The sequence below is a fragment of the Alternaria novae-zelandiae genome (assembly GCF_023758075.1).
Source record: "Alternaria novae-zelandiae strain BMP 2774 chromosome Unknown scaffold_26, whole genome shotgun sequence".
Taxonomy (NCBI): Eukaryota; Fungi; Ascomycota; class Dothideomycetes; order Pleosporales; family Pleosporaceae; genus Alternaria; species Alternaria novae-zelandiae.
Genome location: NW_026056986.1, coordinates 524,824 through 552,547, shown reverse-complemented (window position 1 = coordinate 552,547; position 27,724 = coordinate 524,824). Strand labels below are relative to the sequence as shown.

Below are 27,724 nucleotides of genomic sequence, written 5' to 3'. Positions count from 1 at the left end.
TCTTAAACGTTTCTAGATTGTTTCTAACTAATATAGCTTAATTACAACCTTATAATAGATTATATCTAGAACTATTTCTCTAACCTAGATAATAAATTTAACCTCTCTTACTAAGAGTGTAACGTAGAAAGCCTTAACGCTAAAAACCTAGAGAGTAAGCTTTATTTAAATTATTTCTTAAACGTTTCTTAATTAATTCTAATAAAATTTAGACTATACTTTCTTCTATAATAAGTTTGCTATATATACTTCTTAGCAGTTCTTCTATAACCTTTCTAGAGAGACCTCTAAGCTTAAGAGCCTAGCTACTTCTTCTAAGTCTAATAGTAATAAGAATTAAAACTATAGTAGAATTGTTTATAGAATAATTAAGAAATAATTTAAGAATAAATAGATATATAAAATAAATTTAATAAAACTATAACTTTAATTATATTCTCTATAAGTTTTAAAAAGTAGAAGTATTATAATACTATTAATAAAGGCAATAAGCTATATTTTAGTAAGTAAAATATATATTAATTAAAGTTTAAATAGTAAAAAGAGGCTTACATTTAAATCTTCTACTTTAGCAGAATTTATATAGTAAAGGCTTATTATTTTTAAGTAGTAGGTAGTAAACTAATTAGAAATTAATTTTACTTTTTTTCTATTTTTTTTACTTGTTTAAAGATGCAAAGTATAGCACCTCTAATAAGAGTTTAGTAGAGAGAGTAGCTAGTTAGGTAGTAGGTTAAATTAGCTCTAGATTAATTAGAGAATAATTCTAAAGTTTATTTTAAATCTACTTCTTAGTAATAGTATTCTCTTCTACTACTCTAGAGTTGTTGTAGCGCTTTATTACCTCTTAAAAGAAGTAATAGGTAGCGTAGTACGTCTATAAAGGCATTGCGCTAGCAAAATTTAGCGTAATAGAGTACTAGAGGTAGATTTTATAAATATATTTAATAAGGTTTAATCTTCTCTTATAGCGCTACTAAAATTAGTTTAGAATTAATCTATAAAGAGTTCTAGGTAACTATTAGACTTACACTATAAAGACTTAAAAAGCTTTTATTATACTTTACGTAATAGAAGAGTTCTCTATAGAAGATAATATATCTTCTCTCTAAGTTCTTAAGGTTAAACTCTATAGAGCTACGTAGAAGTATAGTAAGAGCAGTATATTAGGTATACGTAGGCTAGAATAGTTAGCAATTAATTTAGAATTAGTTAGACAGAGATAAACCTTATTAGAAAGAACTCTGCTTGCTATGTTTAATATAGAAAAGATAGAATTAGAGAGTAAGGTAGATTTTAGTAGATTTTATCTAGCGCTAAAAACTCTTTAATTATACTAACTATTCTAAGACTAGTCTAGTTTTCTCTTAACTAGTTCTAGATTAATTTACGCTAAAGGTAAACCTACAGCTCTCTTTCTTAGAGCTCTAACTTAGCCTTCTTAGTTTAGATTTAAAGTAACTTTTTTTCTTATTAAAGTTTTGCTCTTTTACACTCTTTTTTAAGCTTACGCTTCTCTTCTTCTAAGTCTATATCTAGGTTAGAGCGTTCTCTGCGCGGATTAGTTCTAAATTAATCTAGAAATAGTTATACTTATAGAGCTAGCGATAAATTAGCTCTAAGAGAGAATAAAGCTAAAGATAATAACTAGAATATCTGTGTACGTAAGCGCTACGCTGCTAGCTAGAAGCTTAGGCGCTAGCGAGGTTGCTGTCTTAATAGCCTAGGTAATTTAAGTAATTTAAGAATATTATCTTTCTCTTTATTTTCTTTCTTTTATTTCTTATACTCTAAATAGTTTAGAATTAATCTATATATAGATAACTAAACACTTACTCTTTTCTTACCTTATATTATTATAAAAGCAGCTACTTAGGCTTAAATTTTGCCTTAATTTATACTTAATACTATACTTTTTATAGATCTTATATTTCTATATATTCTATAGATCTATCTATATAGCGCTGTGTAAAATTAGTTGTAAAATAATTTAGAACTAATTTAATATATAGTCTAATACTAACTAGAAGCTTATATCTTAGGCTAGTGCGATAGCTCTTTATATATACTTATTCTATAGCATTTATATAGAATTCTAGCATATTCTAGGTAGCTCTAGATATACTGCTATAGTATATGTTTAATTCTATAGTAATAATAGAGTTCTTTTTATTTTTTGCCTATTCTTTAGCTACAGGTATTAGAGTATTTTCTTAGAACAGTTTAGAAACGTTCTAGAATTAATTTAGACTACTTACTAATAAGTAAATTACATAACTTAAAATACTTAGCCTAGCTTACTATAGTAAGTAGCGCCTTTATTCTACTCTATAAAGAATCTTTAATATATAGTATACTAGAACAAGCCTTGTTAATAGTGTAAAGAAAGTAAATAATGTAGAATCTTACACAGTAGCTAAGGTAGTACTTCTAGTCTCTATTAAGCTAGTTAAGGCTAGTAAGATACCTTCTAAATTCTAAGCTAAAATAAGCGTAGATTAATTATAAATTAATTTAACTTACTAGCTATCTACTTAGTATCTATATTAATAGTAATACTATAAAAACTACGTATATAGAGATACTACTATTATACTAGCTAACCTAAACGCTTCTTAATAGTCTAGAAGAAGGTAGTAAATGTCTTTTAGTATATCTTAGAGAACTTAGCGTTAGTAGTAAGGCGTCTAAATATAACAACTGCGTAGATTAGTTATAGATTAATTTAGAAGTAATTTGTATACTCTTTTTATAGCTCTTTAGCATAGTAGTAAAAAGAATTTCTCTTTAACTATTATAGTAGCGCTTAAAAGACATATCTACCTAAAAGGTCTTTTATTTTATAAGTAGTTTAGCTTACTTATTCTACACTTAGATAATAATATAGCCTCTACTAGCTAGTAAGATTTAGTAGATGTATACCTACGTAGATTAATTTAGAAACGTTTAGAAAATATTTTAGATAGCGCTTATAGTAGTAGAGTTAGAATAGTTTACTCTCTTCTTAAAAAGAACCTCTTCTAAGCTAGCGCCTAGAGAAAATGTAATTAACCTTTAGATAGTAGCTATTCTTACAAAGTAGTCTTTATTTACCTAAGTAGTATAGAGTTTCTTAATTAATAAAACTCTACGCTACCTTAAGTAGAAGGCGAACTAGTTAGACTATAAAAAGGTAGCTAGAACAGTTTAGAAACAATTTAGAATTAATATCTACAAAATAGCTTACATTTTATAGTATTTAGCATTAATATTAATTAGAATATATAAACTATATTCTTAACTAATTCTATATCTAGCTACTAAGGTAGAGAGAGTATATACTAGTGTATACTAGTTAAAACTACTATAAAGTATAGAACCTGCTTAAAATATAAGAGAATAATAATATTAATTACTATATTATAGTCTTGTAGAACAAGTTTGCCTTAACTCTAGGCATAGTTAGTACCTAAAATAGTTTAGAATTAATCTAGAAACATTCTTTAAGAACTTACTATAGTCTTTTAAGTGTAAGATTTAGAGCTTAACTATATTATAGTTCTTATAAGAGCTCTTTACTCTACTATCTAGAAGAGCTTATAGATAAGTAATATTAATTCTTAGCAGCACTCTCTAGATATAGTGCTCTACATTATCTAGAGCGCGATTACTATAAGTAATAAACTAAGAAGTAGGCTCTATTACTTGCTAGAATTAGTTAGAAATTATTTTAGAAATAGTTTAACTATATATACTATTAATTCTACCTAAAATAACTCTAGACTATAGAAACTCTCTCTATTAGTATAAATACTATCTCTAAACTAACGCTAAAGCCTATTAAAGCAGCTTCTAGCCTTTCTTCTCTCTTTATTCTACTTAATTTAGCTTATAAACGTCTTTATCTACCTAAGTATCTTATATAGACTTTTATCTATCTATAAGTAGATAAAATTCTATAATTAATTCTAAATGTGTTTGTACGTCTTAATACTAAAGTACTTAAAAACCTATCTTAAGGTAGTTAAATTTAAGAAGAAGCTAAAAGTCTTCTTCTTCTCTACTTTGCTAGCTCTATAGTATTAAAACTACTTATACTAGATTAGTTCTAAATTAATTTAGAAATAGTCTGCGTAGACTACTTATACTTTTAGTATCTTATAATACTCTCTTAACTAAAGAATATTACTTATTTACTTTTAAAACTTAAATAATATAGATATAGCCTCTAGAGTTTGTACTAGAGTATTAGAGTAGATATATAGTATACTTAATAACTCTAGCTTCTAAGAAAGGCGCGCTACTATTTCTAGAAGTAAGTTAAACTATACTCTAGTTTAAATAAGTCTAGAATTATTCTAGAATTAATTTAACTATATACCTTAACTTAGTCTTTAACACTACTATTATTACTCTTACTAGAGCTAAATAAATATAGGTTAAATCTTTTATAGATATCTAGGTCTAATACATTAAAGTTAAGAAATTTAGGCTTAGCGTTAAATATAGGCAAAGAAGGCTCTATATTATAATATAGGTGTAATCTAGTCTAAATTAATTTAGAATAAATCTAAGAATTATTTAAATTAAAAATTTTATTACTAAGTGCGCTAATTCTCTTAGGTAGTATAACGCTAGTATACTATGTTTTAAAAATTACCTATTTGCGTTAGCGCATGCTATGTCTTAGCGCGCCCTTGGTTAGATGGACTGTATGCACCCGTTGAGATGCACGGCCACATTGACGTCATGAGCATCGACGCCACTTCCTTCTCCAAACGATCCATGGATGTCACTACATCCACATACAGTGTAACAACCTTCAATCTACTCACCTATAAGCTCTACTACCTCAAATACAAGACATCGTCTACAGAAAAGTACCAAGAACCTCCCTCAAAGCTTCACACGACCTACACCCTCCACAATGGCAACCTCACATCCCAACGAGCCACCACCTAGCTACGAAGCCGCCATCTTCGACGCCGAACCCTCCCAAGGCATCCACCGCGTCTCCACCGACGGCCCTGCAGCCCGCACTGAACGCAATGGCATTCCGCCCGAGCGCCGCCGCTCCATGGAAGACGAGATGCGCGCGCTCCCTGATGGTTGGGTCCGTAGTTTCGACCCAGAGACCTCCCACCAATTCTTCGTCGACACCAAATCCGATCCTCCACGTAGCATATGGACGCATCCATACGACGACGAGCAGTACCTCAACACTTTGACCCCCGAGGAGCGTAAGAAGCACACGCGCATGCACCGAACCATGACACTGGAGGACCTCACAGCTGAGGACTCGGATGCCGAAGACCAACTCCCTCCGCGACCTACATCGAAGGGTAAAGGTGCTGCGGCGCCTGGAGAACCAACGGGTATACATAAGTTTTCGCGAAAGCTCAAGGACAAGATCACCGGTCAGACGCATGAGCAGCGCGAACAGTCCCGTTCTCAGCGTGCGGAGCAGGAACGTCAGGCTTATCTCCAACATCTGCGCACAAGACAGGCCCTTATACGCGCTATGGAGACGGGGCAGCCGCAGTTGTTGGGCAAGGACCGCCAGGGCAGGGATGTGTATATCGAGCCGCCTCATGGCCCGTATGCTCCACGGGGAGCTTATGGGTACAACCCGTATGGTGCCCGCCAGTTTGGAAATCCTGGTGTAAGGTATATGCGTCCTGCTGGGCCGTACGGTAGGCCGTATGGGTACGGCTATGGAGGTGGTGCGGGCCTGCCCATTGCAGCTGGTTTCCTTGGTGGCGCTATGCTGGGTGGTGCGCTGTTCTAGTGACGGAAAGCATGGAGACTTTGACAAGTTTCCTATTTTGTACATGAAATATCCCTAGTAACGATTGACGAATACCAATGATTGCATCATTGTCTCTCTGCGCGTGAACAAGCATGAAGTCTGTCAACCTGTAATCCAAACCACTGAGGCGAAAACATGGGGTATCATATTGTAACTCCTAGCCTAACTTCAAATCGCATTCTTCAGCAGCTCCATATCACCTCAAACCAGATATATCTCTCGACATGGAAGTAACACGATCTTCAAGCTCCTTCTTCTTCTTCTCAAGTTGACGCGTCTCCTCTTCCTCTCGCCGAAGGTCTTCCTCTGTGAAGACAACAACTGGCTCAGGCTCCTCTTCGAGCTCTTCCATATCCTCGTCCGCGTAGTCACCTCGTGAGCGGTTCAGCTTACCGAACTGAGCTTGTTGCTCGGCGAGTCGGTTTTCGTAGTATTCTAGCGACGCGGAGACTTGGGCGTGTCGTTGGCGCATGGCTGCGATTTTGTCGTGGACACCTGGGATGGGACTACCAACAGTCAGCTAAAGATGACAGTTCCGGGGTTTTCGACGTACTAGACTCCAAGAAGCTTCTCAGCTCCTTCTAATAGAGACTCTACGTCAATCTCGTTCTTGTTGCTGCCGTTGTACATTCTGTAGCCGAGACCTGAGCCTGCTCCGCCTCCACCGCCTCGACGTATTCTCTCTACTAGCTCATTGCCGAGGACAGCTGCTACAGCCGTGTTACGTCTGGGTGCACGTACGGCATTCGCACCACCGCCGCCTGTGCTGGTGCTGCCGCCTCCATTGGGGTTGAAGATGGTGTTGCGCCTGTTGGTAGACGGAGCTGGTTCGGCATGCTTCGGGGCTGCTGGTGGCGGAGGGACGGAGAACAGCGCACGTTCGTGAAGTTCGGTGTCTCGAATCAAGCTCGTGATATCGTGGTTTTGTAGCAACGCGTTGGTGAAGATCTTGGGCGGGGCGAACCTGGGGGTGTTCAGTCGGAAGCTATCGAGGGTGAAGGACTGTAGACCCACGGCAATTCTGCGATTGACGCTGCGCAGAGCGAGATCTGCTCTAAATGTGCGTCCAGAAGCGCCATGCCGAAAAAGAGCGTATATCGAGTATGCTGGGATGACGCGGGGGTAAACAAGGGCGCGTCGGTGCTGGATAACTATTCCCCGATGTTCCGCCGCGCTGGCGTCAGTGAAGCTCGGAGCTCAACCTCCGCAAAGCATCAACACCACCCTCACCACCCACCACTACCCCCATAAACACCCGCACCTTCCGTCCCTCCACCTACACGTCAAGAGCGACCATCATGGCGGACAGCATGGAAGGCGTCGTCGTCGAGGGCGAGCAGCCCAAAACCGAGAACGTCGAGCAGAAGGCGATTGCTGGTAAGTAGTCAACATGCCTTTTACCTCAAAGTGCCCCTGTACCAACTGCACCACCTCGTGGCCGGTCCGCAAGATGTGCCCCAACCACATCATCGCCACCGAGGTTGCGGCGTGCAAGTATCTGTACCAGCGTGCTGATCCGACGACGACAGACATCCGCAGCAACTTTGTGCTACTCGAGCGAGCCGTCGCCCAGTTCGATACCCGCTTCACTCTACGCGCCCTCCGCTCGATATCGTCGCTCCGCAAGAGGCTCACCGACCGCGTACTATGCTCCGTCATCATCCTGACGTACTCGCCCAACAACGCCACGGCGCGCAACTTCATCGAGTACATTGGCATGGACGGCGAGGCGATACAGAGCGTCGTTTCCCAGTACAAGGAGGAGGTGCAACTTAACAAGAACAACACCAAGGAGCCCCTGCCCGAGGTGGACGTGTACATAGCCATCCTGATACAGGTATGTTTGGGCCCGGTAGCAATGGTGCATTTCTAACAGGTACAGGTATATCTATACGATCAGAAGGAGTTTGAAGAGGGCGCCGAATTTGCCGAGACGCTGGTAGACAAGATCCGAGAGCTCAACAGGCGGACACTGGACTCGTTAGCGGCCAAGGCCTACTTCTACTTCTCCCTCTTCCACGAGGAGATGGACCCCAAGCCCCCGTCCAAGCAGTCGCCCGTCATCAACATCCGCGGAAAGCTGCTCGCCGCTCTCCGAAGCGCCGTGCTCAGGAAAGACCCCGACACGCAGGCGTCCGTCACCACCCTGCTGCTCCGAAACTACCTCTCGACCGCCGACATCACACAAGCCGATCTCCTCGTTGCGCAGACACAATTCCCACCAAACGCCCCCAACAACCAGGTCGCGAGGTACCTGTACTACCTTGGTCGCATACGGGCTATCCAGCTGTCTTACACTGAGGCACATGAGCACTTGATCAGCGCCACCCGCAAGTCGCCCTCTGCCCACTGCGCAACTGGCTTCTACCAGGCTTCAATGAAGCTCCTGGTAGTCGTTGAGCTGCTGATGGGTGATATCCCCGAGCGCGATGTCTTCAGCCAGCCCCGTCTGGAGCGTGCCATGGAACCCTATTTCCGCCTGGTTCAGGCAGTCCGTGTCGGTGACCTACAGGGCTTCCTCAAGGTTGTGCAGACATCCTCGTCCGTCTTCCACCGTGACGGTACCTACACCCTGATCCTCCGTCTACGCCAGAACGTCATCAAGACCGGCATTCGCATGTTGTCGCTTTCATACTCTCGCATTTCGCTCCGCGACATCTGCATTCGCCTTGGCCTCGAGAGTGAGGAGTCCGCCGAGTACATTGTTGCCAAGGCTATCCGCGACGGAGTCATAGAGGCTTCAATTGATCACGAGAAGGGTTTCATGCAGACCAAGGTCGCTGGCGACATCTATGCAACCCGCGAGCCTGGTGAGGCATTCCACGAGCGCATTCGGGCGTGCTTGACCCTACACGACGAGTGCGTCAAGGCCATGCGCTACCCCATGAACCAACATCGTCTGGAGCTCAAGAACGCTCAGGAGGCACGCGAGAGAGAACGCGAGTTGGCCAAGGAGATTCAAGATGGCGACATTGACGAGGACGATGCGGCTGGAGACTTTGAAGGTTTGTAGAGGCATTACAGCTTGGACGATCATTCCGTGAGCGTGTAAGATAGCCGCATGTGGGCTGGCATTGATAGAAGTTCCCGACAATGTGGGACAAACATGTTAATGATGCATGAATAGACCAGATCCGAGATGTCATGACACGCTATTGAATACCCAGTGACATGTGACAGTGCAGATGCTACAAGAGTCGCTAATCTGACGGACGGATCCATGCAGCGCATCCACGCGAGTGCTAGGCCAGTTGCAGCAAGATTCCGTGAAAGGTCCCCGCAGCTTGATCCAAAGCCCAACGCTCCCACGCCCCACAACAGCTCAGCTTTCCCAACGTCACTACGCGATTGCCCGCGCGTCTCCTCGCCGTTTGATCATCCCACCATGTTTCACTGCCGCAGCCATGTAAGTCGTATCCCACAGAGTAACGCGACCCTCCACGTACCCCCCAGCCCGAGAACGCGTCCCTAATGCCGTCCCTCAGGATTGACGTACCCCGGCGACTCCGGCGCGCCATCCTCCTCAACGACCTCGCCCTCGTCCAACGCATTATCCGCAACAACCACAAGTACCTGCGCAACCCGGACTTTGACGACCGCTCCAACACGTCCCTGCACCTCGCGGCTAAGCATGGCTTCACGACCATTGCCGAGTTCCTCGTCGACGCCGGCCATGAAGACGGCATGATTTCCCGGAATAACGATTGGGAAACCCCCCTCATGCTTGCGGCTTCTGCGGGCAAGGAGGAATGCGGAGTTTACCTCGCTAAGCGCTTCCCTGAGGCTGTGGATTGGAAGAATAAATCTGGGCTCGATGCGCTGATGCTGGCGTGTCAGTCGGGCGCTGGGACGCTGCATCTCATTCCGACATTGATACTCCACGGACCGAATCTACTCTCCGCGAACGATTTACAAGGCAACACGGCACTGCACCATGCGAGTGCGGCGGGGGAAATGAAGGCACTGAGGATGTTACTGCAGTACGGCGCGAATCCGCTGGCGAGCAATAGTTATAGTTGGACACCCGTCCACTACTCGGCAACCAGCGCCGCAGAAGCGTATTTCAAAACGCTCATCATCGAATTTGAGAAGAAGAAGGCAGAGGGGAAACGCGCAGTCAAGGAGAGGGAACGCCAACGTACCGCGGGTGTCAGGCTGGTTACTGATACCGAGGGGTTGGGCAGTCCGGGCGGCGTGGTTATGCAGGGGAGTGCTGCGACGGCGGCTGGCGGTAGTGGTGGTGTGGTGGAAAGACAGAGTTTGGAGAGACAGAGTATAGATCGACAGCGCGCGAGGGATGACGCTGCGATTGCGGGGTTACCGGCGCCAGGGGTGATGGATTGGAGTCCGGTGGAGAGGCGGAGGGCTATGACGCCTACGGAGGGGAGGGGGTGGACTTTTACGCCGGATGGGTTTAGGCCGAGGGCGGAGACAGGGGGGAGTATTTAGGGGGGCTTTGGCTTGGAAGTTTGGCGTTGAGTATATGCATTCGTCAAGGAGCATTGGAGTGGATATCTTGTGTTTTGGCGTTGTAGGTACGTGGTGTTTGTACTTGTACGATCAGTTTTGTTCATTCTTATCTCTACCCAACACCTTTAGTCTTGCTTTGCTCATTGCATAGACCTGCGCTTTCTTACACTATGCCCACCAGACCTCTGAGTTCACAAGTCTGCGAAACAGAATCAGGCATCGTATGCCGAAGCGATCCGAACCCTATCGAGGAACAGCCCCTTTGATTCTCTATCCTCTCCTCCAATCCCCTCCTCATTTCTGTTCCCTCCTCCAAGTCTGCGCCCTATCACACGCCCTCACACCCCTTCCATCTCCTCCTCTCCTCTCCCATGCCCGCCTCGCCCCTCCTCCATCTCCAACCCAGCATCCATTCATCCCATTCGCCCCACCACCACTCCCACTCCCCTCTCTTACCCCCTCACCACTCACATTCCACTTCCCATTCTCATTCTTAAACACATTCCTCCACCCCTCACTCCCCACCTTCGCATCCGCATTTCCCATCCTCTCCCTTGCTTCCAGCCACCGACACGCCGGCCAGTGAAACGTGCTGTATTCCTTGCCGTAGAAACGCTCGTGGACGCAGCCTGGACATGTGCGCGGGTGGTTGAGTGCGTCGAAGAGTTGGGAAGGGTATTGGCCTGGTTGGGTGGAGAGGCCGGGGGGACGGGTCGGGGCGGTGTATGTGTGGTTTGCCGGGAGGGCGGGTTGGGTTGGATGTTTTTGTTGGAGATTTGGTTGGAGAGTTGGCTGGGGATACTGAACTGCAGGTAGACGGCGAGACGCAATCTGCTGCGTGGGTAGAGTTGGTGTCGGACAAGTGAGTTGTGGTATGTATGAACCAGGGCGCAGAAGGTGGGATGGTACCTGGCGGGTGGGTTGCGGCGGCGCTGGATAGCTTGTTTGTGAACTGAAAAGATGTGGATGCGTGCGGATCGTCGGCGGTGATGGGGGTGTCTCGAAGACAAGAAATGGCTCTCCGGAGGCCACCATGATGGGTGTGTGGGTAGTGTAATATCTTGTATGGCTGGGTTAAGAGCGTGTTTGGTACGAGTTGCTTGAGGAAGAAACGATAGTTTGAAGATGTGGTTGGGTGATGAAGTTTTTCGCTGAATGGGGGATGCATATTGAGATAGCATTCTGCGTCATTGTGCTTTCCTGCTGTTTCCAGTTACGCGCGGTAGCGAAGGAAGGCTTGGTTCGATATCAGCGAGGTAGGTAAAGACAATATAACGGAAACTGCAATGAGTGCCATCTCAGTGGTCAGTTATCCAAAGGATACGTCAGATCCGGAATAGCAGAACCGCACACGTGGATCAGATGATGGTTCTCTCGGTACTTGCAGGCTGGATTGGTGACAGCAGCCTCCTGATTCGCCGCCGCGAATACAATTCTCACTGTGGGGAGTTTGTCGTTGTCGCCTTACCAAGGTCCGCGTAGAAGCTACTCGCGATTCTCTGTGCAGCCATGATCAGCAGACCAAAGGTGATTAGGAAACGAGCATCGTTGTACACGCCATAACGGGAAGTTGCGTTGTTCGCGAATGTATCGTGCATCTGGCACAGAAAGCCGTGTCGACAGATATCAACGAACGCGATATAAATTTTCCATCGTAATGCAAGAGATGGTGAGTGGAGTGGAGCATGGAGAAGCGACCCATGAATGGTAGAATATTGCTAGCCTAACCTTCATTGGGAGTAGTGGCTGCCTCTTCCAGTCATCAGCATCACCTGGGCACGAGGCCGCTCGACCACTTCTTGTTTAGCATATTCGACATCTTGCGGATATATCGCAAATAATAAGCCTTAGGTTCTCGATTACTCTGCAGATGGTCTGCGCTGCACATGATACATACCTAGCCAGCCTTTGCGACGTCATCTCGAGGTCACTGAACGATAAGATTGCCATGCTAAATTGGTCTTTTCCGCGGTACACATCTATCTCATTTCCTAACCGTGCTCAGTGGGGAATGTGGATGCCGTGCTTCATATCAGCATCGCCAAAGCTCGAGACTTATGACCACTTACGAGACTCGCGTGCGATGCCTGAGGTTGTGCACACCATCTATTCTTTGCACTTCTCCGCCACGCTCGTACTAGATAGCGTGACTTTACGAAAAGTAACTTGGCTTTTCGCATACCATTTGGCATACTTGAACATGTAGTAGCGACATCCGTACCCAAGCCTGCGTATCCACATTGCATCGCGACGGCACGCGTGTCCAAAGCCATCTTGAGCTCTTTGCTTCATCACAACCCCAAAAGACTCCTGAAGATCGGCAATGTTCCAGTTGCGTTCCTCTAGAGGCCTATATCTTTGCTACCATATGAGAAGTCCCGAAGAACTCATCGTTATACTATGCCGTCTGCCTGCTCATAGTGCATCTCCATCTTCGCAAGCCTAGTCTTGTCGTCTTTAACAATACCTACGTCTTTTAACATTGTATTATACTGGATGTTATATACAGGCTGGGCCCGAGAGAGCAGTCTTGATGTGTGTATTAGATCTGACAAGTGTAGTTCCACGTTCAACTGAGACAAGAATAGGACACGAAAGGATCAGACAGGGGCCGTCCTCACAGCACTCCCGAATACCATAGCATTCACATAACAAAGCGCAGAAGTGTGCAGCATGAGCAAGAAGAGGAATAGTACAGTGTCCGCAATCCCCTACCCCTTTCGTGTCGATTTGACCACTTCACGATATCTGGTTTCTCAGCAACACCCAAAGGCGCTCGATCGATCTCGTATTCCTAATCTGTCCACTATGCCGCGTACTCGCAACAACATTCACACCCCGGTCTGACAGCATCGAGAGTGAGCCTCCTATAATTAGGGAATGTATGTCAGTATCAAGATGAGGTCGTAGGATGGATAAGGGTAAGGTGTGGGGTGTCAGGGAAGACAGGAGACCCTTCGAACGGTACATGACAACAGTGGAGTTTGATGGCTACATGACATTCTCTAGTTGTATATAACATAATAGGGACTCATGTAGCCTTTGTGGGGTATCCGGGTAGGCAGGCGGCCCCTCGGATGCGGCATGATGGCAAGGAGGCCTGACGGCTACATCACATTCACATATTGCAGATAATATAGTGTAAACCCATGTAGCATGTGTGGGATCGATAAGCAGACACGAGACCGCTCGAATAGGACATAATGATCGTGATGTCTGGCGACTACACAATACTCCCTCATCACAAACGCTACATCGTCCATTTGTGTAGCCTTTGCAGGGCAAGCAAGTAGGCAGGAGACCTCTCGGACGGGGCGTGATAAGCGTGTTGCCTGGCGGTTACCTGACGCTGTTACATCGCAAATGATCTATCATAGAACTACGTAGCCTGTGTAGGGTAACTGGTAAATGAGAATGACTTCCTTATACGGATGATGACGGGGAAGGCTGGTGGCTATATGGCATTCTCACGTCACGGATGATAGATCTTGGAGCTATGTAATTGGTATGGGGTTATCAGATATGCACATTAACCTTCTTAGACAGGCGATGAGGGCGGATCGTAAGGGCTACATCATACCACCACGTCGTAACTGATGAGACCATGGGCCCATGTGGTCGGCATGGGGTAATCAGATATGTAACACTGACTCTCTTGGACGGGTGATGATAGTGAAGCGTAAGGGCTATATCGCACTAATACGTCGCAACTGATGAGCTCGTGGGCCCATGCAGTCAGTATGGGGTCATCAGATATGTAGTAGTGTCCCTCTTGGGCAGGTGATGAGGGTGAAGCGTCAGGGCTACATCGCACTAGCACTTCGCAACTGATGAGCTCGTGAACCCATGTAGTCTGCACGCCGCATTGCTTTTTGAGCTGTCTTCACGGAGAACAGAGCAGAAGAGGTGTAATTTTGTGTGTTTTGTGGTTTGCATTTCATGATAACTAACTAATGTGAAGTCCGTAAAGCACGCAGAAAAAAGTCAAATGTATTCCCAGAAACGCCGAGTGAGAGCCAAAGCAATCTCAGAAACACCCCGATAAAAAGTCAAAATAATCCCAGAAACGCCGTGAACATGTAAATGTCAAAAACGCCCTCGCTCATGCTAGACCAGTATTTCCCTGTCCGCCCTTGATGCATGCCCATGGTCGCTTGTCGTAAAGGTGAGAGTAACGCCGTGTGAATGCCCGCCCAATGCCGATGCTCGCCGTAGAAGTTCATAAAGCCGTTGTTGTGATGTGTGATGTGGTTTCGAGTGTGGTAGTGTCGTGATACGATGAGAGTGGACTGGAGACGTTCCTGCTGCTCAATGATAGCGGTAGTCTGGTGCGCGAGACCTGCGGTTGCGACCGCGAGGGTTGACGGGCTGCCTGTCGTACGCATCGTTGGGGTCTTGCTGCCCTTGCGCCTGGCCCTGCGCGCTGCCCCATTGTCCTTGTCCTTGTCCCTGTGTCTGCGCTTGTCCGCCCTGTCCGTACTGTTGCTGCTGAGGTTGTTGCTGGCCGTACTGTTGACTGTACTGCTGCTGGCCGCCGTAGCCGAAGTTCTGCTGGGGATACCATTGCTGCTGCGGCATCTGCTGTTGTTGTTGCTGCGGCTGGAAGCCCATCTGGTAGCCGTTCGGGAAGCCCATCTGCTGAGGCATACCCATTTGCATAGGCATAGCCATCGGCATTCCCATGGCGCTCATCGGTGTGTTCTTGAGCATCTCCATCTGTTGTATAAAGTCTTGTTCCATCTTCGAGGCGGGGTCGGCGGCTTGACGCATGGCTTTTGGCGCGGTGGGAGGCTTGATGTCTGTGGGAGGCTGCTTGCGCTTCTTTGAAGAGTTTGAGTCAGTATCGGAGACTTCGTCAGGTGCAGCGGTAGTAGTAGCAGTGGCGGAAGCAATTGAAAGAGAACTTGTTTTATTGGCTAAAACTGCTTTCTCGGAGTCGAAATCTCTAAGGAACTTGACCATGTTGTGGTCAGGTACAAGGTCGTCCATCAATACGTCTTCCTTCCCGCAGTTTGGACAGATTAGATCTCCTTCTGCGAGAGCATTGTCGATGCATTCGCGGCAGTACGTCTTGCCGCAGCAAGGCGTTTTGACGGGAGCGACAAATCTCTGATCGTCGAGCGGACATTGCAGACCTCGTTCGGCAAGCTCTTTGCTTGCTGCATTGGCGTTGGCGGCTTGTTGGCGAGATTTGCTGGTTTTCTCTTGAAATTTGGCCCAGGCTTTGGTATCTGCCAAGACCTTCACATAGTGTCCTTCGGGGTTCAACATGACGCCCTTTGCAGCCTCTTCGTCGACTGGCTTTTCAACTTTCTCTAAGAGAGATTGGGGAATTCCAGTAGTACGTTTGGCTTGGAAAACAGGCTTGAAATCGGGATCGTCGTTGGTTGGGCAGGCTTGAATCCAGTGGCCCTTTATGTTGCAGCGCCGACAGACATAGCCAGAAGGCGGGGGGTGGGAAGGTATAATGACATTTTTCGAGGCATTTTTGCGATAGACCGGTTTTGCGTTCGAAAGTGCCATTTTCTGTGCATCCCAGGCAGTTGCTGATTCGGCCCAGAATGCGGCTTCAGGATCTTCGGCATTTTCGATATGACCACCACGTAGAGAAGGAACTGGCTTGGATTGTGAAGAAATTGCGCGCGAAGGCGCTTTGCCGGTGACGTAGCGGGCTGCTCGACCTTGTCCTCTTTGAGCGGGCAGCCGAATTGCGATGATTGTGGATGAGCGCGGAATTAAAGTGGTATCGTCCTTGAGCTCAGAGTTGGGCTCATCTTGCGGATAAATGTGCAAGTTGAAATCGGAGCCATCGCCCAGGCCGCTTGCGCTGATGATCTCCTTCTTGAGCTCGAAAACGCTCAAATCGGTGCCGTTGAAGATGATGCGCTCGCTTTCCCTTGAATTCTTGAACTTGTAGAAGATTGATGAAGTCATTGTTGTGATTTGTGGTGTGGCTTCAAGTGTGGGGTCTGGTGAGAGAAGAGTGTAGAGTTGATGGAGGAGAGCGGAGTTCAGAACGCGAGTTATTGCTCCGCGCGCACAGGCCACTCCCGCGCACAGGCCCCTGAACGCATCCATGGTACGATTTGCCGGCGCTACACCGCCACACCGCCACACCCCTGACCCCTCCGAACCACTAATCTACCAATAATATAATTTGGTATACTCCTACCAGATTTTCGCTTTGCAGACTACAGCGTATCAACACATTTCAAATCTCGATTAATAATACACTGAAGTTCGTCACACCCCGCCATACGGTTGAGTCAGAGAACTGGCCTGCAGCCTACATCAAGTTGAAAACTAGCAACTTGGATGGTCCAAGGTCGATGTAGGCCCCATGGTGTTAAGGTTTTGCGTTGGATATGGCGCATCAAGGCCTCGCTATGTGAAGTCTATAGCAAGTACTCAAACTTGGGTTCACTCCATGCGCAGGAAAACCGGAGCATCCTGCAGCCTACGTGGGTCTCAGAACGAAAGTCTTGTGATATCCCGATGCAACGTAGGCTCCTGGGTCTTTGAGTACTTCCATCTGCTATAGGCGGCGTTCAGCTTCTTCCTGGAATGAGCTGGATTCCAGATTACTAATGTTCTAAAGATAGCTACAGCCCTCCGAGCGGTTGGACCGAACCTGGACACCCTGCAGTCTACATTGGTCCTGAGACGAAAGTCTGCAAACTCTTGACCCAACGTAGACTCCTGGGTCATTGACTTTCGTTGCCACCATCCAAACGATTGGACCGAACCTGGACACCCTGCAGTCTACATTGGTCGTGGAACAAAGTTTGGCAAACTCTTGACCCAACGTAGACTCCTGGGTCATCCACTTTCTTCACAACCGTTCAGTTGATTGGACTGAGTCTGAACACCCTGCAGCCTACATCGGTCCTGAGACGAAAGTCTGCAAACTGCTGACACAATGTGGATTCCTGGGTCATTGACTTCCATCACCTGCTATGGGTGGATGTCCAGCCCTTTCCTGGACTGAGGTATATTCTTGATCACTCATGCTCTAAAGATAGCCATATCCTTCCAAACGGTTGGACCGGAACTGAAAGGCCTTAGGTCATCCGTGATACCAGAATCTGCATATCAGCCTCGAGGAAGAGACTTCGCTTTTGGCTCAGACTGGAACCTGGTCGTGGTTTGGGCGGGAGCATTCCAGCCAGAGATATCCCAAGTATAGTCGAGCATTTCTGGCTTACAAGTACCAGACTAGACCCTAGAGGTGTTCGGTATATCATCGGAGGGAGAAGTGCAACCAACAGTCACTTGAGGGTACTCAGATCTTCCATTTTGTTTGGGTCCCGTCGGCCTAGAGTTCCGAGCCATTGACATCTTCCGCAATGCGTGCGCAAAACCACGCCCAAGCAAGAGATATCGCAAGCATTCTAGACGATACCGGACAAGGGCAGCTTGGGCGCGTCGTCAGAACAACAACTTCGATTAGCAATACTCTAGAGGCAGTCACAGGCTCCACTCAGTCGGGGATATGCTTCGCAGAGAGCCCAGCGACTTTCAACTCTGCAACGCCTAGCATGGTCATACGACGAGGCACCCCCGAACGAGAATATCACAACCATTTGTGACTCTGCGAACCCGAAGTATGAAGGCCTTCGATATATCAAAGATTCTAGATGCCGACCGATCATCACACGAGGACGTTTAGATGGCTGTATTAGTTGGTTTGTTTGCGACGTGCTGTTGGAAGGCTTTCATCCGAGAGTTGGCCGTTCAATGCGTCTACAGGTGGGTGGGTGACACCGAGACCCTGACAGGTGACATGCGGCGAAAGGTTCCATTCTTATGTTGAACAACTGAACAGATATTGCAAAGCTAGCCATTATCAAGTGATGCGTCTTTGATGCGGGTGCAGATGCGTTCCTGAAACAATGCGCGATTGACGGGTGAATGATGTCACCTCTAGAATGCAGTCTGCGGTTTCAGGCCTCACGAAGTATTCGTCGCAGTCTTTCAGCAGTCGAACCAGCTAGTGATCCCTATTGCTCACTTCAATGTTCATGATGATTTTGTTGTGTAATTGACGACCTTTGTTGATGCTTCAACACCTCCGGGCGGAGTCTGACGTTCGCGATGGCACTAGGGACCGGGGACCGTGGCGCATGCAGCTGCAGGGCTCTTCGTGCACTTTCATCCTTGGCCGATCGAAAGCCATTCCGTACTCATCAATTGCCTTTCTTGCCTTCTTGTTTGCGCCTTCTACATTTAATTCAGAGCAGCCGCATCGCGCCTGCTTCCTTTGTTTACGCGCGTCATCCCGATTGGCATGCTGCTTGGCCGAGTCTCACTCGCCGCCTGCAAACGAAGCTTCCTTGCGACACCTTCACGCACCCTACCGTTGTCCGCATCACGCCCGCGCTCCCTCTTTCACACGCCGCACCTCACGAGGCTGTCTAGCTCTAGCGCACACCCCCTCGGCAAACGCTCCCTTCACACGTCGCCGCCTATAAATACCTCGCTGCCAATGGAACAAAATGGCACAAGCAAGCGCAAGCAACCGCCAACCTCGCCCGCAACCGACCGCCCAAACAAGCAGATCAAGCCCGAAGTAGACTCGCACACCTCAAACGGCGTCATGTCGCACTCGCCCGACCTGGAGGAGTCCATGGACGATGCGCGCAGCGAGTACAGCGCCCACAGCTCCCCCGACGCCCTCCCAGCGTCGGCGCACATCACCGCCGTCACTGGGCAGGACACGGCCGAATGGCAGCGGACGATTGAGAACGTGGTCAAGAGCGTCGTGTCGATACACTTCTGCCAGACGTGTTCGTTCGACACGGACCCGGCCATCAGCTCAGAGGCGACGGGCTTTGTCGTCGACGCCGAGAAGGGCTACATCCTCACCAACAGGCACGTTGTCGGCGCCGGCCCCTTCATCGGCTACTGCATCTTCGACAACCACGAGGAGTGCGACGTCCACCCCGTCTACCGCGACCCCGTCCACGACTTCGGTATCCTGCGCTTCGACCCCAAGAAGATCAAGTACATGCCCGTCACTGCCCTCAAACTGCGCCCCGATAACGCCAAGGTCGGTGTCGAGATTCGCGTCGTTGGTAACGATGCCGGAGAGAAGCTCAGTATCTTGTCGGGTGTCATCAGTCGGCTGGATCGCAATGCGCCCGAATACGGCGAAGGCTACTCCGACTTCAACACCAACTACATCCAGGCGGCAGCGGCAGCGAGTGGAGGTTCTTCTGGCAGTCCTGTCGTGGACCGCGACGGATTTGCTGTTGCGCTGCAGGCCGGTGGACGTGCTGACGGTGCTGCGACCGACTACTTCCTGCCGCTAGACCGACCGCTACGTGCTCTCGAGCTCATCCGCCAAGCCCAACATGTCACCAGAGGCACCATTCAGACTCAGTGGATACTCAAGCCATTCGACGAGTGCCGGAGGTTGGGTCTCTCGCCTGAGCTGGAGAAGGAGATCCGCACCCAATTTCCCAAGGAGACAGGCATGCTCGTAGCTGAGGTCGTCCTTCCTCAAGGGCCCGCATCTACCAAGGTCGAAGAAGGTGATCTTCTCCTACGCGTCAACGGAGAGTTGCTTACACAGTTCGTCCGACTCGATGCGATCCTTGACGACAACGTCGGCAAGACCATCTCTGTGACCATACAGCGTGCTGGAGAGAACATGGACGTCGAGCTAGACGTTGGCGACCTACATGCCATCACCCCCGACAAGTTCGTCTCCGTCGCAGGCGCGTCTTTCCACGACCTCTCGTACCAGCAAGCGCGTCTTTACGCTATCTCGCTCAAGAACGCAGGTGTATACGTCTGCGAGGCAGCGGGCTCCTTTAGGTTCGCTGACGGCTACACATCAGGGTGGTTGATTCAGGAAGTTGACAACCAGCCAACACCCGACCTTGACACTTTCATCCAAGTCATGAAGAAGATCCCCGATCGCAAGCGAGTGGTTATGATGTACAAGCATCTGCGCGATCTGCACACTGCGAACACTAGTATTACTTCTGTCGACAGGCATTGGCATGCAAAGATTCGGGTAGCAACACGTAATGACGAAACTGGCCTGTGGGACTTCAAGCCCCTCGCCGATGCCATTCCATCTGTGCCCCCAGTTCCTCGCCGTGCGAACTTCGTCAAGATGAGCTCAAGCTATCCCGAGGCTGTAGACATCGTCCGCAGCTTCGTCCGCGTTCATGTCTCTATGCCCATTAAGCTAGACGGCTTTCCTAAGATGAACAAACAGGGTTACGGTCTTGTTGTCGACGCTGAACAGGGTCTCGTTCTCGTCTCACGAGCCATCCTGCCATATGACCTTTGCGACATCTCCTTGATCATCGCTGACAGCATTTTCGTCGATGCCAAGGTTGTCTTCATGCACCCATTGCAAAACTATGCCATCGTCAAGTACGATGCTTCCCTTGTCAACGCCCCTGTAAAGACACCCAAGTTCGCTACCGACTTCATCAAGAAGGGAGCCGAGACCATCTTCTTCGGCATCAACCAGAACTTCCGACCTGTCGTAGCAAAGACTGTTGTCACTGATATCACCACAGTCGCGATCCCAGCCAGCGCAATAACACCGAGATACCGCGCGACCAACTTCGACGCCATCACCGTAGACACCAACCAAGCCTCGCATAGTGGCTCTGGTGTGCTCGTCGCGGAGGATGGCACCGTCCAGGCTCTCTGGCTTTCATACCTGGGCGAGCGGACATCACACAGCGGCAAGGACGTTGAGTACCACCTCGGCCTTGCAACACCCAATCTTTTACCAGTGCTCAACGAGATCCGCGGTGGCAACACGCCCAAGCTACGTATCCTGAACGTCGAGTTCCAGACCGTGCAAATGAGCCAAGCCCGCGTCATGGGCGTCTCAGAGGAATGGATCGAGAAGACCGAGACAGCCGACCCAGAGCGCCACCAACTCTTCATGGTCCGCAAGGTCGACTCAGGCCACGGCGACGGTCTCAACGAAGGCGATGTCCTACTCACGCTCAACGGCAAGCTCGTCACCCGCTCCCCCGATCTGGACGTCATGTACAACAACGAGTTCCTCGACGCCGTCGTTGTGCGCAAGCGCGAGGAGAAGACCATCAAAGTCTCGACCGTCGCAACCGAAGACCTCGAAACCGACCGCCTCGTCAGCTTCTGCGGCGCCACCTTCCACCGCCCGCACCAAGCCGTCCGCCAACAAATCAGCAAAATCCACTCCGACGTCTACATCTCGTCGCGCGCCCGCGGCTCCCCAGCCTACATGTACGGCCTCGCGCCCACCAACTTTGTCACTCACGTCAACAACGTGCCCACGCCCAACCTCTCCGAGTTCCTCACTGAGATCAAGAAGATTAAAGATAACGAGTACTTCCGCATGAAGGTCATGACGTTTGATAATGTGCCGTGGGTTGCGACGATGAAGAAGAATGAACACTACTTCCCTACTATTGAGCATGTTAAGGATGCGAGTCAGCCGTTGGGCTGGAAGAAGATTATTCATGAGTGTGGGGATGGGGGTGCGAGGGAGGAGATGGGGCCGGATGAGCTGGAGGCTGAGGCGGGGGAGGAGTAGATAGTGTTTCCTGAGAAGGGCAATGGTTCCTCACTGTGTAAGATGTAGCGTACGAACGAAAGAGGGAATAGAGTATCATGCATTCATTCATCTGGATTCATTCCCAGACGTGATCTTTGGATCCCTCTTTGGGTGACAAATGACCCAATTCCCAATCCAGTCCAGATCCAGTCCCTTCCCCCAAGCGGGAAGAAGAACACAGTCGCTCTCAGACTGCATACGCCCCTAGTGGAGCCTGCCGTGTGGATCACTCAGTCACACATCTTCTGATAGACGTCCCCGACGCATACTTGCGTGGCGTAGTGCGTATCATTCAGACCTATCCTCCAGCACATCCTCATCTACAAGCGCCTCCTTTTCCTTGACCTCCTCCTTGGCCTCAACCTTCTTCTTTGGTCGACCCCGGGGCGTAGCTTTCTTCTTTGGAGAACCATCTGCTTCACCACCATCCTCACCGGCCTCGACATCGACCTTGCTCTTCCGCTTCTTGGGTGTGGCTTTGGGCTTGGGTTTCTCAGGCGTGGCAGCAGCGTCGCCTCCAGCAGCAGCGGCAGGGGCAAAGGCCTGACCGTTCTTGATCTTGACAATGTCGTCTTTGTGCTTCTCTTTGAGGCGCACGAGGAGTTTCTTGCAGGAGATGATGGAGCGGCCGGCGGGGATGGGCGCGTTCTGCCGGGTTGTCAGAATTAAGTTACATTGGTGAGTGCGGATTTGGGGTTTGAGGTGGTAGTTCGTGAGTGGTGGGTAGTGTAAGAGGGAGGAGAGCACTCACGCCGATCTTTGCATCGATCTTGCCTTCGTTTTCACAGAGAACGATGAGGTATGCGATCTGTGGTATGGTTAGCTGGAGCGATTGGGATTGGATGGGGTGTGGAGTGAACATACTTTCTCGCCTTCAGACCAGGCGGCACCGCTTGCGCCGGTTTTGTTGGGGGTTTTGGGGTCGGTGTCGGACATCTTGGGGATATTTTATGGGTTTTGCGGGAGCTTGTGTGAAGGTGTTATACGTCTCTGGCGTAGAAGTGGATGTGGTGTGCAAGGTTTGGTCAAGAGCAAGAGGAGGTGGTGGTGAGGTAGTTAAGGGCACGGAGGGATGGGAAATCGGCAGCTTTGAACTCACCTTCACGTCGCGTTTGCGATGAAGTGGGCCCGTTCGTACTTTATAGGGGAATGAACGGTGAGGTGAGGTGACGGCGTGGACCTCTAAACACAGAAGTTAATCATGGTGAACCCGGCTTTATATGTGCGCTCTTAGAGGCAGTGCTAGGTCTTGCTGCTTGAGTCTATTATTTTCTTTTGCATTTTGACAGCATGAATCCTGTGGTTCATCTCATTACCAAGACTTTGGCAGTGTGATTTTCATGCTATCGTGAGCGTAGTCGTGTCATCAGCCAATCTACTTGTCGCACTAGCCCGCTGCCAGCTTAGCACCATAGCCCACCTGCTCTTTTCACCCCACGCATCCAATTCCCGTCCCACAAACACGATAATGCTTGAGATAGCTTGCTTCAATGCTACTTCGGCCATCGCAGCAGCTCAAGCCGGAGCTGATCGAATCGAGCTGTGTGCCGACTACGCAGCTGGCGGGGTAACGCCTTCCCTCACCACGCTGCAGGATGTACGGAAGGAAGTCACGATCCCGATCAATGTTATGATCCGGCCACGGGGAGGCAACTTCAACTACTCCGACGAAGAGTTTGAGCTCATGAAAAAAGAGCTGGAGATGCTGAAGCCTGTTGCTAGCGGCTTCGTGTTTGGCATCTTGGACGCCAATCAACTTGTAGACGAGGCTCGTACCCGCGAGCTGGTCGAGATTTCTGCTCCGCTTCCTTGCACGTTTCATCGTGCAATCGATGAAACAGGCGATTTAGAGAGAGCCGTGGAGACCGTTGCAAAATGCGGTTTCAAGAGCATCTTGACAAGTGGCGGAGAGAAGACCGCGCAGGAAGGGACTGGTGTTCTCCGTTACTTGCAAGAGGTGTGCCGTCCAAAAGTCTCATTGATTGCTGGCGGTGGGGTCAGAAGTACCAACGTTGAACATCTCAAGAGGAGGACCAAAATAGAATGGTTTCACTCCGCGGCCATCACAATGCCTGGAGAAGATGCTGACGCCGAGGAAGTGAGAAAGATAAAGGATGTGTTGTCGAAATTCAATTGAGAGAAAGAAAAGACAAACATATCAAGGGTACGATATTATTCATTAAGCGTGGCGCATCAATACTGGACTGCCACAGGATGTATACGACATGCATGTGCTAGGACTCCAGCGGGTATCATCCATTCGGGATTGCCTCGAATACAACTCCTGAGGCCATTCTATCCAAACAGTTCACTGACTGCGACGTGTATGACTCCCGAAAGCAAACTGCTCACAAAAGCGCGTATAGCAAAGCACCGACCACCGACATTCCAAAGGATCTTGTTGTGTCGACAGACACTTGTCCGGCGGCTCCAGTAGATTGCGGCGAGGCATCGGAAGCTTCAGGAGTTTGTGTCACAACGTTGGTCTTAGCGGCGATCGTTGTGGCTTGCGTAACAGTGGTAGCGGGTACGGTGGTTTTGACCTCTACTCCACTGACAGTCGCCGTCTCGACAGTCTCCGCGACAGTTGTCGGCGCCGAGTATGTGACGGCCGGGACAGTGGTTGTGTAGACGATGACCTTTCCGAGTTCTGTGACTGGGACCGCTCCACCAACACCAGTACCGGTGTACTGTGCAGGGACCGAGAGGGTCGAAGTGTTTGGCTTCTCAGCCTCGTTGTTCGCGTAGATGTTGGCGCTCTGGCCGTCCTTTGTGTAATCTCCGCTGACGAGGTTGACATCGGTGCCGCCGGAGCTGTAGGTTCCGGCAGCGACGTTTCCGTAAGATCCGTCTGGGAACTGGAAGTTGGTGGTGAACTTGTCGTAGCACATGGGAATGTTGATGTTCTTCACGTTGACGCAGTCTAGGCTCTGACGGCAACCGAAACCGTCCGCACGTCCGTGTACAGATCGCTTGTCGAAAGAGATGCCCTGGATCGACGAGAGAATATCGGTATAGAGGGAGCTCAACTCTGTGCCGACTGTTGGTGGAGTTGCGCCTGTCGCTCCTTGCGGCTGGCATGCCTCGTAAGGGTCGTCGTTCGTGGCTTTCGCCATGGAATCGAATGGCGACGCAGTTGCGACGGCCGCAAGAGCGAGGGAGAAGAACTTCAGAGACATTTTGTTGAGATGTGGTGTGTCGTGGGAGTAGTAGATCTTCTGGTACCGAGCGATGGTTATAGGTATTACACGATTGTTACACGGTGTAGTACTGAATGACCGGCGACTTTCAACAAGAGTAACGAATGGCAAACGCAGTCGCGCGAATGTAAAAGCGAGTGACGGAAGGATACGATTGAGTATCTGCCAAGGGTCAGAGGGGCACCCCGAGTCTATATACTGACTGTGCCCATATCGCTGGTGCTAACAGGGTTTAATCAGGCTCGATCTTACAGCCGAACTAGCCAACAGGCACCATGCGCTTTACAACTGACGGCGCGCCACAATGCGATAGGACGTTTACCAACTGCCTGGGATCTGTTATCCGTTGGGCGATCATGTGTTCATCCCCCAAGACCTTGCCCAGGGGCGGCCCTCGTATTGGATTCCCACAGGATTGGCTGCCATACACACACAGCCCAAGTCTTTGGCCCCGCCAATGAGAACACCATCGCATTTGGCAGTTCCAGGAAAGTCAGCCGCGATGCCAGAACTTTGCTCATGCGCTGCACATGCGATCGATTGAAAAGCCATGCGCCAATAACGCACCGCTAGCCATTAAACGAGCTCATGGTCGCCTGATTCGCCGGGAGATAAATCGGCAGCCTCCAACCGAAGCGCGCTGCGAACGGACTTTTTCTTCATCCCTCAAGCCACGAAACGGCCTTTCATTCGAGATCACGAGAATTTGCAGTGCCGACATCCTTCCGTCTTACTCCAGGTTTGGCCAAGCCCACAACGCCTATCCGTCAACAAATAAAGAAAATAGCGGGCTCCAGCGTCATAAGCGGCAGTCCCGAGTCCCATCCAGGGCAAGCATGCAGTGTTTGGCCCTGGTTGGTCCCTGACAGCACACCCACAAAACTTGCGGCCACGCGCACGCTGCCGTCCCAAATTTCTCTGCAGCGCTAGCACACGACGGTTTTTGTGCGACGGCGATCCTGCCCCTGAGCGGCGATAGCGCTCATGTCAAGACTTTGCGGACAGCTCGGCGTTCGCTCGAGCCTTACCTTATTTTGGCCCGCCCAGGTACAGCGTACACCACCAAGACTCTGTATCCTCATGCTAAGATAGGTAGCCGGTCAACAAAGAGGCGATAAGAATAGCTTTGTCGTTGCATTCTTCTAGTCCACGGCTTTAGCTTTGCGCTGACCCAATGAGAACATCAGACGGAAGAAATTATTACCGAACAATTCGCGCATTAAGAGCCCTGGAGCGCAATGGTCGCGGTTGTTCGGCACTCGATTAGGTTGCTTACCGAGATTTACTTTCGTGTTTTGCTCGCTTCCTCGCACGATTCTTTATCGCTGTACTGAGCTGCTTCACACTAGGGGAGACGGACTGGCAATTATCATCGACTCATTCCCGAGCCGTCGTTCGTTCTCAATCAGACAACACGTCGCGTGCGTTGTTCCGCTACGGTACAGACTACAGTTTACCCCACCACCATGCCAAGGTGTAAGCAGGGCTAGCTAATAATAGAGTTTTTCGGGGATCGACGCAGGAACAAAGCAGCTTACATCTGCACGCGAGACGCACACGTTAAGGGGACGTTGCCACAACGATGCCTCCAGTTTGATCTGAGCGATGTTGGCTGCTGGCCTGCGATATCATCCTGGCTGTACTGATCCCCAAATCGATCTTTCCGATGCGCGTATGCGGGACCATTCGCACCGGCAACCGAAGGAATTTATCAATGAATTTCTATACGAGGTAGGACCGATAGCGTGGAATCGGTCATGCGAGGCGACCGGAGCGGAGGTGCGACCTGCATATGTGCCGTAAGAGTACGTGCAGTAGCCGACCTGAACCACATCGTGAACTGATGACGAAGTCCAGACTTGTCTGTCATCGACATCAGTGTTTTGTGGTTGTTGTGGCTGTCGTCTGAAGTTACTTTTCTTTTTCGACCTCGCGTATTGGTTAGTCGCGGCCGCGCCGAAGCGATGTTGTGCTGCTCGTTGGCATCGGAAGTACCTACGGCATGCGGAACTTGATATCGCAACCAGACTTCACTTCTCAGCATTCGTACATGGGCAACTACTGCCTATCTGGGTAAAAGTTGCGCGACACAGGCTGCCTGCAAGATTGTTGACATTGTGTATAAGCTAGGTTGACTTTCGCAAGGCGTTGCGAGAAGGTGGAAGCTTCTTGCAGTATGCTTGAGGAAGACAAGAACGAAACAAAGAACCAAATGAGTGTTCTGAGTACAGAGAAAGAGCCATCTCGAAATACCGTTCTCCGCGTTCCATCAACAGTATATCGACACCACAACTCCAAATCAGACGTTGCCGACTTCGTCCCTCAGCCTTCCATTCACTTTGGAACATACAAACACCTCTTCCCATCAGCCGCACCTTTGCAACAATCCACCCTGATACTTCGCCCGGCCAAATCAGCCAATTGATCGGGCACGTTCAAACGCGCATTGACACACTTCCCCGAATAGTTGTCTGTCAAAGCTGGGTCTCCCCCGCAATTGGGTTGGAAATAGACTCTCGTCTCGCAGATCACGTTGTCAGCTGCTGGTGGCTGAAAGCTCCCTGCCAAGGCGACGCTTTCCGCACTGAGGAACCCGCTGAAGAACCAGTTGGAGTCGACCGCGTCGTAGCATTGTCCGTATTTAACGTCCTGTTCTTTGAACACCGTAGGCGCATCAGGATCAGGCGGAAATGT

At 49.1% G+C, this 27,724-nt stretch overlaps 9 protein-coding genes across 9 annotated transcripts; 5 read left to right on the top strand and 4 right to left on the bottom strand.

Moving 5' to 3' along the window:
• Positions 1–4,906: 4,906 nt before the first annotated feature.
• J4E88_009876 (uncharacterized protein) lies at positions 4,907–5,767 on the top strand (the record flags this gene model as incomplete). Its single annotated transcript, XM_049403474.1, has 1 exon — positions 4,907–5,767. The coding sequence occupies one exon, from the start codon at positions 4,907–4,909 to the stop codon at positions 5,765–5,767; it is 861 nt and encodes a 286-aa protein (XP_049250908.1).
• A 217-nt stretch (positions 5,768–5,984) lies between these two features.
• On the bottom strand, positions 5,985–6,867 carry J4E88_009875 (uncharacterized protein; the record flags this gene model as incomplete). The annotated part of the gene is made up of 3 exons (XM_049403473.1): positions 5,985–6,294; positions 6,342–6,752; positions 6,803–6,867. The coding sequence occupies 3 exons, from the start codon at positions 6,865–6,867 to the stop codon at positions 5,985–5,987; spliced, it is 786 nt and encodes a 261-aa protein (XP_049250907.1).
• Positions 6,868–7,086: 219 nt separating this feature from the next.
• J4E88_009874 (uncharacterized protein) lies at positions 7,087–8,801 on the top strand (the record flags this gene model as incomplete). The annotated part of the gene is made up of 3 exons (XM_049403472.1): positions 7,087–7,165; positions 7,318–7,625; positions 7,671–8,801. 3 exons carry the CDS (start codon positions 7,087–7,089, stop codon positions 8,799–8,801), a joined length of 1,518 nt encoding a protein of 505 aa, XP_049250906.1.
• Positions 8,802–9,259: 458 nt separating this feature from the next.
• Positions 9,260–10,237, top strand: J4E88_009873 (uncharacterized protein; the record flags this gene model as incomplete). Its single annotated transcript, XM_049403471.1, has 1 exon — positions 9,260–10,237. The coding sequence occupies one exon, from the start codon at positions 9,260–9,262 to the stop codon at positions 10,235–10,237; it is 978 nt and encodes a 325-aa protein (XP_049250905.1).
• Positions 10,238–14,566: 4,329 nt separating this feature from the next.
• Positions 14,567–16,192, bottom strand: J4E88_009872 (uncharacterized protein; the record flags this gene model as incomplete). The annotated part of the gene is made up of 1 exon (XM_049403470.1): positions 14,567–16,192. One exon carries the CDS (start codon positions 16,190–16,192, stop codon positions 14,567–14,569), a length of 1,626 nt encoding a protein of 541 aa, XP_049250904.1.
• Positions 16,193–18,743: 2,551 nt separating this feature from the next.
• J4E88_009871 (uncharacterized protein) lies at positions 18,744–21,809 on the top strand (the record flags this gene model as incomplete). The annotated part of the gene is made up of 1 exon (XM_049403469.1): positions 18,744–21,809. One exon carries the CDS (start codon positions 18,744–18,746, stop codon positions 21,807–21,809), a length of 3,066 nt encoding a protein of 1,021 aa, XP_049250903.1.
• Positions 21,810–22,118: 309 nt separating this feature from the next.
• Positions 22,119–22,766, bottom strand: J4E88_009870 (uncharacterized protein; the record flags this gene model as incomplete). Its single annotated transcript, XM_049403468.1, has 3 exons — positions 22,119–22,478; positions 22,582–22,638; positions 22,695–22,766. The coding sequence occupies 3 exons, from the start codon at positions 22,764–22,766 to the stop codon at positions 22,119–22,121; spliced, it is 489 nt and encodes a 162-aa protein (XP_049250902.1).
• A 532-nt stretch (positions 22,767–23,298) lies between these two features.
• On the top strand, positions 23,299–23,967 carry J4E88_009869 (uncharacterized protein; the record flags this gene model as incomplete). Its single annotated transcript, XM_049403467.1, has 1 exon — positions 23,299–23,967. One exon carries the CDS (start codon positions 23,299–23,301, stop codon positions 23,965–23,967), a length of 669 nt encoding a protein of 222 aa, XP_049250901.1.
• A 211-nt stretch (positions 23,968–24,178) lies between these two features.
• On the bottom strand, positions 24,179–25,009 carry J4E88_009868 (uncharacterized protein; the record flags this gene model as incomplete). The annotated part of the gene is made up of 1 exon (XM_049403466.1): positions 24,179–25,009. The coding sequence occupies one exon, from the start codon at positions 25,007–25,009 to the stop codon at positions 24,179–24,181; it is 831 nt and encodes a 276-aa protein (XP_049250900.1).
• Between the last annotated feature and the right edge of the window lie 2,715 nt (positions 25,010–27,724).